At 39.0% G+C, this 9,082-nt stretch overlaps 1 protein-coding gene across 1 annotated transcript in view; it reads right to left on the minus strand.

The window, feature by feature from the left end:
- NBN (nibrin) overlaps positions 1 to 8,682 on the minus strand; it is a gene marked incomplete at its 5' end in the record, with an annotated part of 25,902 nt that extends 17,220 nt beyond the window's left edge. Inside the window, 5 exons of the mRNA XM_035893900.1 lie at positions 3,760 to 3,863; positions 4,282 to 4,441; positions 5,735 to 5,880; positions 7,012 to 7,145; positions 8,646 to 8,682. Coding sequence (XP_035749793.1) covers positions 3,760 to 3,863; positions 4,282 to 4,441; positions 5,735 to 5,880; positions 7,012 to 7,145; positions 8,646 to 8,682 — 581 coding nt within the window. The remainder of the gene's footprint in view (positions 1 to 3,759; positions 3,864 to 4,281; positions 4,442 to 5,734; positions 5,881 to 7,011; positions 7,146 to 8,645) is intronic.
- Positions 8,683 to 9,082: the final 400 nt, after the last annotated feature.

Genomic DNA, 9,082 nt, shown 5'->3' on the forward strand with positions numbered 1-9,082 from the left:
TTCCTTTGAAACTCTTATCCAGTCCTGATGTAAGCTCAAAGGCAACAGTCTTTTTCCATCTTACAATTCTGAAGCACTTCCTGTACTCTCTCCCCATAAGCTCTGAACAGTAACACCATTATCCAGAGAAGACCCTCTACAGTCTTGAATCTTTCAATAAATAGCTTTTGATTCTTGATGTGGTTCTGTTAAAGGCTCAGTTACTTTCTTACTTTTTCAAAGCCCTGCACTATTTACACTGGACTGCTGTAAGAAAACATGTTATTTCATACAGGGCTGCACTTATGCAGCTATTAGCGAAATCTTCAGTTATTTTTCTTCCTTGCACAGGTTATCAGAACGTATCAGACGACTGGGGTAACACACTTCACCATAAAAAGCCCCAAGTAAGAAGCCATATTCATTATGTGAACTGCAGGTTTGCAATTCTAAGTCTTAGTATAAAAAAAAAAAGAAGTTTTAATTATTTTGAACTTCAAGATTTTATTTCCCTAAGATTTTTTTTGGATCAGATCTATGGTAGTAATCAAGATTTAATTAACAGTGCCACCCCATATTCGCACATCATTATGCCTTTCTTATTTGATGTCCAAACTTATTTCATACCCAAGTTTAGTGTCTTGCGGAGGTACCAGCTCAGGTCAGCTCTAGCTACAGTGTACAACGTAGAGATTCCCTATGCAAGTTAAAAGCATTTTTGGAAATTGAATGCAAACAGTTGCTAAGTAAATTTTCAGTATCTTCCCACAAGCTTCATCTTAAAAATATCACCTACTTAAGATACTGTAATTATTTTAAATATAGATCTGTGTATTACACCAGCTGTCTCATTTAGCTTGATGTAGAACTCTCTGTGATGATTATACTGCTACTGTCAATCACATTTAGTGAACTCAATTCCTCTGAGGGTCTGAAAAGTTAACAAAAATGTTAAAAAAAGGGAAACATATCCATCTGATGCTATTTTACAGAGCACTTAACAGTTCAGTTATACTGTCACTTTTCTATTTAAAGAATGGACAACATGCACCTCAGTTTCAAAAGCCCAAACCACTGTCAGCTTGTTGGTGTAAGAGACAGTAACAGCAGCCTTACAGCTAAGTAACACTAGACCAAGCAAATTTCAGATTGAACAACCAAGTTTTGATGGCTTGTACTACCTGTACTAAAAAAAGAAAAAAAAATATCTGCCAGAAAACCTTATGTCCAATATTTCAGAGAGGACTCTACAGAGTTTGTTTAGTTTTCTGCAAAGCCTTTGACACGGTCCCCCACAACATCCTTCTCTCTCAATTGGAGAGCTATGGATTTGATGGGTGGACTGTTCGGTGGATAAGGAACTGGCTGGATGGTCGCGTCCAGAGGGTAGTGGTCCAGATGTCCGGATGGAGACCGGTGACGAGTGGTGTCCCTCAGGGGTCTGTACTGGGACCGGTGCTGTTTAATGTTTTCATCAATGACTTAGACAGCAAGATCGAGTGCACCCTCAGCAAGTTTGCGGATGACACCAAGCTGAGTGGCGTGGTTGACACACCAGAAGGACAGGATGTCATCCAGAGAGACCTGGACAGGCTGGAGAGGTGGGCCTGTGTGAACCTCATGAGGTTCAACAAGGCCAAGTGCAAGGTCATGCACCTGGGTTGGGGTAACCCCCAGTATCGGTACAGGCTGGGGGAAGAAAGGATCGAGAGCAGCCCTGCCGAGAGGGACTTGGGGGTACTGATGGATGAAAAGCTGGACACGAGCTGGCAATGTGTGCTGGCAGCCCAGAAGGTCAACCAGAGGGCTGGAGCACCTCTCCTATGAGGACAGGCTGAGAGAGTTGGGCTTGTTCAGCCTGAAGAAGAGAAGGCTGTGGGGAGACCTGATTGCAGCCTTTCAGTACCTAAAGGGGGCCTATAGGAAAGATGGGGACAATCTTTTTAGTAGGGCCAGCTGTGTCAGGACAAGGGGTAATGGTTTTAAACTAAACCAGGGTAGGTTTAGACTAGATAGAAGGAAGAAATTCTTTACAATGAGGGTGGTGAAACACTGGAATGGGTTGCCCAGAGAGGTAGTGGAGGCCCCATCCCTGGAAGCATTCAAGGCCAGGTTGGACGGGGCTCTGAGCAACCTGATGTAGTTAGTGGTGTCCCTGCTCCTGCAGGGGGGTTGGACTAGATGACCTCTAGGGGTCCCTTCCAACCCAAAACATTCTATGAATTCTATGATTCTTATGTCCTTACAAAACAATGTAGAAGTATAAATAGAAGGAAAAGTTACAATTCCTGAAGTTTCCCCCTTCCTTCTGAAACTGGAGACCAAGTGAGCTTTAAACCACTGACAGATGACTGATTTGACATATTACATAAACCCCTGCAAATGTAAAACAGCATCTAGAAACTAAAGAGTATTTGCTACCAATTGCTCCAGATTGGCACCTGTATTGTTCTAACAAGGTACTGTCACGTTCCATGAATTATATTTTAACACGTAGCAAGTGCAGCGTACTATGAATACTCTGCAGCTTTGCTTCCATTACCTTATGTGCACCATGGAGGTTTGTGTAACTGCCCTTTTTTTCCCCCGTTCTTCAAACTGTTCTATCAATGGCTATAATCAGACTCACTATAGAAAATAAAATCAATTGCTATGTCCTAACACATAATGTATGTATGTATATCCATACATAAGTAAAAGCAACAAAATGACTTCTCTTCTTCACCACTTATTGCCCCCAACTCAGATGTCTGGCATCTAGGATCCACCTAGTCAAAACAATACATCCAAAAATATCATAATGTCTTGAATGCACTTAAAGTAATCTCACAAATTTTTCTCCCTGTTAACTGACATTAAATGTTCAACATGTTATTTTTCAAATGCCAAGTATTCTTACTATTTCCATTCATTATGTATCTCACTTCACAGTACCTTCCAAAGCACACAAAGAGTAGAAGCAATAAAAACCATGAGTACCCATGCAGTTGACCCTTTAAAAATAGATGATGGAAATTTCTCACCTGTATAAATCACATGTTCATAAAAAAAAACCTCAAAGAAAACACATCTGTCTCCCTTTTCAAAGTAAGAGTAGTAGCAATACAGGCTCAAATGAAATTCTCTCGTACAATAATGGGATTATTTTACACCTTTCTACACGGAGAAAGTAACTGAACTATTCTACAGTACTTATTTATTCCAAAGTAAGAATTCCCTTTTCAAGTTAATTTAACCATGAAAACAATGAGTATTTTATTCTCATGTGCTGAAGACCAATGCACATTAGTCTCACTTCATCTCCTAGGAGGTAATAAAAAAACCCTGCTATTTCAGGGAATTCAATAGTCAAGCTAATTCTGTTTTGACCAAAGTTTACAGTAAAGTCAGTAAACTAACTGCATACTGGGAAAATACACCTACATAACAAAATATGTTTGATCCCATTACTTTTATAAAAATATATTATTTTTTTTTAAATTTTAATGTATCAACTCCTAAAAGAGTTGAAATGTTGCTTCAAACATTTCCACAAAACAAGCTCCTATTTAGAGCTAGCAACATCTCTAAGCAGATAGGTCAATTCCATGAGCTCATTTTATACCTCTAGATAAGAGCAAGAAAGTTGCCTGAATATTAAAATGCATGCCATATTAAGCATTCTTCCACAAATAAAGTTACTGTAATTCACATACTCTGTCAAATATAATAAATGTGTATTTATTTGACAATCTAACTCCCATAAGCTTAATTCTGTGACATTACAAACATGATACTTACCTTTCATGATTTGGCAACTGTTGCCTGGACTGAATAGCTTTGATTAATTCAACAAAAAACTCTGGTTTTATAATTGGTCGACCACAAATCAAAGCACATATAGTCTGAAAAGACAGAAAATACTTATTTACTGTATGGAAAAACTTCAGCTAGAATATGGTTCGACTGACATTAGCTTTTTAAGATCTTAGACACGGAAAAAGTCATACAAATAGAACAATACTGAATTTTGCTACTGAAAAATGGGATAGTTCTGCTTCTAACAGCCTAGCTTTTAATTGCTGTCTTTACCAAAGTTATGAAAACATACAAGGCCACTGATGAACATCAGTCACAGTCTTCAAAACTGCATATTTAAATTTTCTTTCCCTCCAATCTCCCATGAACATACCTCTCTTTCTAAACCTGGAAGAGTTGACTTCATTGCTTTGTAGAGGAAAATCTTGAGCAGGTCTAGCCTTCAATTCACATTTGTGGGAAAACTGCAAAGCAAGATCATGAATATGCAAGAGCTCAACATACCTTAACAGTAACTTTTACTGATACCATTACAAGGTGAGTACACTCTTCTGTCCATTCATTCACTACAAGGCCTCCAAGCTGCTGAATGGCTTGATTTAAAGCAGTTTTCTGAGCAGTATCTAAACATGAGGAGCAGACAACCAAAGGTTCATACTCCACTCTGAAAAGAACAAGTGAAAGAGAATTGCTTCAGTTACTTCAGCCAATCATTATGATGAACAGAGCTGACTTAACTATTCTGTTTGTGTCTCAAGGAACTCTCACCTAGATCAAAGACTGTCCTTTAAAATTTCCTGAAGAAAGTAAATACTGATTTTTATTCAGAAGAAATAACAACATTTTGACTTGATGTCTGAAATACTTCTAAGGACTTTTGAGTCCTTCACAGACATCACACAGAATTAGTGCCTGGGAACACCAGAAGAAATTAAGCGTGTGCTTCCAAAGGCAAAAGTATGCTCAACAGAACAGTCCACAACCAGATTGGTATTTAAAAATGTAAGTATTGTAGAATGCAAGTTCAAGTAACTTTTTTTCCTGACACTACCACTACCCTTGACCACAAGCCTATTTATATCTGTAGACCTTCCCTATGGAGTTACAGAGCAGCAAATTCCATGACTTGATTTAGTTTAGTCTACAAAGCAGAAAGACATTTAAATAATCTTTCTGGTACAACAGTCACAGTGTATCTGGTCTTATGGCACAATTCCTGTACCACATTTCAGGTATGTTTATCTAAGATATCAAAAATAGTTTATTGTAGTAAGTGGAGGAAAATGCCATTTTTTCTATCAAGTAATAGCAACAGTGACAAAAAGGAGTCAAGTTTTAAGGAATAAAGCCAATTTCTGGTTGCTTTAATGTTGACTTTAATGGTCATTAGAATTTGTTCTGTTTACCTGCCACTTTACCTCAAGGAGTGCTTCATATATTCAGTTAGCATTGACTACCATGTTGAATTTGAGAAATTATCAAGTTGGATTCACTAAAGAGAATGCAGGCATACGTCACAGCAACATGCATTCAATGGCTAGGGCTGCACAAAGCATCCTCCAGCTACCTCAGTTCTTTTCTTGTGACATTATCAACAGCTAACGAGGGCTCAGGCAAGCTCTCTCCCTACCCTAAATTTTCCTCCCTTCTTTAAACCCATTTAAGTTTTAGGATTTTGTTCTTTGCCTAAGATAGCCTGAAAACACTCACTGTACATGATACAGTATCTTTACTATGAACAATTTTAATTTGTTAGTGTCAGAATAAATTACATTCTAAAAAATATCTAACAGAAAACTATTGCAGAAACAGGTATGGAACATGGGCAAAATCTTACCTCATCTGCTTTTTAAAAACTGATTATTGCTGCATTGCTTGCCAAGTTGTATGATGTGCAAAAATACTCTTTTCAAAAACTGTAATTTTCTGCTTGATGTTTTATAAACAAAGCACTTACCTAAACTTGCTCTCAAAGACTCCAAAGTTGATTCTGTCACCAGACTGCAAAGACACTGAAGTGCCATTGAGTTTTGATCCATTAACAAAGGTACCATACTTAGATGTATCTCTTACTGTTAATATAGGGACTGAGAGAGACTGGATCTGAAAATAAAACATAAATAAGCCATCAGAATTAGAGAGTTTTATCAGAAACAGGTTACTACCATTACAGATCAAAGCAATAGATAAACAAGAAAAAGCCCACAAAACACCATCCTAAATAAAGACTTTGGACAATGAGGCTGGCTACATGTAATTATTCATCTTCTGCTTCTGACTGTGAAGGAATGAGAGAAAGCATACATATTTTTAGCTTCAGAACTTTTGTGCTTCTTATGCTCAGTCTTTTTGGCGGCTGCGCAAGGTAATCATTGACTGGCCCAAAGCCTCTGCTAGTGCGACTTAGCAAGGCTCTGAGATTTATTATCCGTGCTTTTACCTATCATTCAGGCCTGGCATAGGTGCTCAAGCCACTTTCCCTCACTTCCTTCCACGAGCACTGTTAGTCCTCCACAAGCTGCAGGGCATGGTGACACCAGCATGTCTTGAGAAGACGTTAAACACTGTCATATTTCCCAAATGGTTCACAAGCCAATGAGAACACTGTCAGCCTGTTTTTACAAAATTTGACCACGTAGTTATACACTATTTGCAGTATTAAAAGGACAAATAAGTTTTATGTATTTTATTTTAAACTCTATATATGGTTACATAAATGAAATCCTTGCTGACCGGCTTCAAAATGTCCATAAACACTGTAACATATAAGTGGTAATAAATTGCTGCTTGCTAATTCTCCTTGCGACATTTTTATTTTTGGTTCCCTAAGCAAATACAGGATTAATGATGTGGAATGAAACACAAACTAAACCTGCAGTAAGACAACTGAAGCACTTTCAAGAACCAAGACCTACAACTGGTCTATGTAATTAAATTTAATTGCTTAATTTTCCTGATGTGATTATTTTAATACAAATTTCTAGTGAATCTTCACTCTGAGATAAAAGGAATGCTCAAATGGAAGCTTGGACCAGTAGAATTACGCTACTAAATTCCTCAACACAGGCAAGCAACCCAGAGAAAAAAAAAATTAAGTCAAGATTAAGAAAAGCCAGGAGATCAGTGGTTCTACTCCAGGCATAAAACGCCAGTGAAAGCAAAATGAGAGTACGTATGGTCATGTGAATTATCCACATAGCACATTGATAATGCAGTAAAATGCTGGCTACTTACAGGGGTTGTTTCAGGACGACTTACTGTCAGAACTGCATGACTTCGACTGATGGACTGATCATCCTGAATTAAAATTGTGCAGTTTTTGCGTCCAACAACATACTCTATACCACTTAAAAGCCGATATGACTCTCCTGAAAATAAACAAAAGACAGAAAAATATCTGTTTACAAAAAACCTCCAAAACACTCAAAGCACTTAAGAAACATTCAGAAGTTTGTACTACATCTCAAACTCAACTTTGTCATGCATCATTTACAAGGTTGACTGGAATTATGCATTTAGTTTACAAACAAAATCTCTTTCTTCCCCTCTTCTTTGCTTTGTCCATTATAAAAGGATACATTTTATGACAAACCAGTTACGAAAGTGGCAGCACACTTTTTCCAAGGACAATATATTTTTATCATAGAAAGCTCTGGGTTGGAAGGGACCTTTAGAAGTCATCTAGCCCAACCCCCCTGCAGTGAGCAGGGACACCACTAACTAAATGAGGTTGCTCAGAGCTCAGTCCAACCTGGTCTTGAATGTTTCCAGGGATGGGGCCTCCACCACCTCTCTGGGCAACCTGTTCCAGGGTTTCACCACCCTCATTGTAAAGAATTTCTTCCTTCTATCTAGTCTAAACCTACCCTGCTTCAGTTTAAAACCATTACTGTTTGTCCTATCACAACTGGCCCTGCTAAAAAGATTTTCTCCATCTTTCCTATAGGCTCCCTTTAAGTACTGAAAGGCTGCAATCAGGTCTCCCCGCAGCCTTCTCTTCTCCAGGCTGAACAAGCCCAACTCTCTCAGCCTGTCCTCATAGGAGAGGTGCTCCAGCCCTCGGATCATTTTTGTAGTCCTCCTCTGGACCTGCTCCAACAGGTCCATATCCTTGTTGTGCTGAGGACCCCAGAGCTGGATGCAGTATTTTTACTAGTATTCTGCTTCTTAACTTTTCTCTTGTATTAATTCTTGAAGATTAAGTATTACATATAAAAAAAAATACTATGCAAGATCATTTTCCAAAACACAGGTTTTAAGGATACATAATTTTTTGAGTGTACATAATTTGTTTATGTAACTTATTAGGAGGTTCAGAGGAAAACATCCTCCTAATGAATGTGGGAAGGTCTGCAGTGTAAATCAAACTGATACTTAGTAAGTTCAGTCTCTGACCTATGCTTCAGCTCATTTTTGGCATCTGTCGTCTAGACCCCATGGTCGCTTTTCAGGGAATGGCTTGAGTACATCCAAAAGATGTGTTACCTACTGGTCAACAAACCCAGAAGTGTTTATTGATGAAAATGAATGAATAACTAGAATTTAGTCTGTAATTGTCAACCCTGGGCAAATAACTTTCCAAATAGAAACCGCGCAGAAATGGTCATCCCGAATACGACGACACTACCAGTGTTTTGGCTCTTGCTCAAGAGTTTTCCAGGCAGTAAGAGAACTCGGTTCATTTCAATAGGATTAGGTACTGTTGCTACTAGGAGGTAAACCAAGCATTCAAAATTCATTCCTAATGGATTAGGAAATAAGGAGCAGATCCAGTTGTGATAAGACTGCTCATTATACAGAAAACATTTAAGTCAAGAAGAAATGTGTGTATTATATGATACCCGTTATCAATGTATTAAAGCTCCTACGGGTAAGGCAAGTGGTGAAGAAAGGTACAGTGGCAATTCAGTTTCAAAACTCTGCATCCAAGAAACAATGTGGTGTCTCAAATTCAGCACTTGGTCCTTGAAACATCAACACAGCATTTAGACATCTTTTCTGGAACGAGAGACTCCCGAGGTTGACTTCTGCATCTGAGCTCAATTCTTCAGGCATTTTAAAGCAGCACTCTGCGGTCTGCTTCACTGGCTGCAACAGCACCTGAAGTCATCCCAGATACATAAAACAGCAAAGCAAAAATATGCCCTATTACATTTAACGGGAGCTGTGGCCGGCGGTGCTCAGGGCTCAGGAGAAAAACAGAGGCTCCGCCGTGGACGAAGGCCCAGAGCGACGAGGGCGTCTGTCACCGCTCGCCCACACCGGACCAAGGCAGCCGTGCCCGGGGAGCAGGGACAAGCAGGCC

Source organism: Egretta garzetta, unplaced genomic scaffold, assembly GCF_000687185.1.
Source record: "Egretta garzetta isolate BGI_Z169 unplaced genomic scaffold, ASM68718v1 scaffold154, whole genome shotgun sequence".
NCBI lineage: Eukaryota > Metazoa > Chordata > Aves > Pelecaniformes > Ardeidae > Egretta > Egretta garzetta.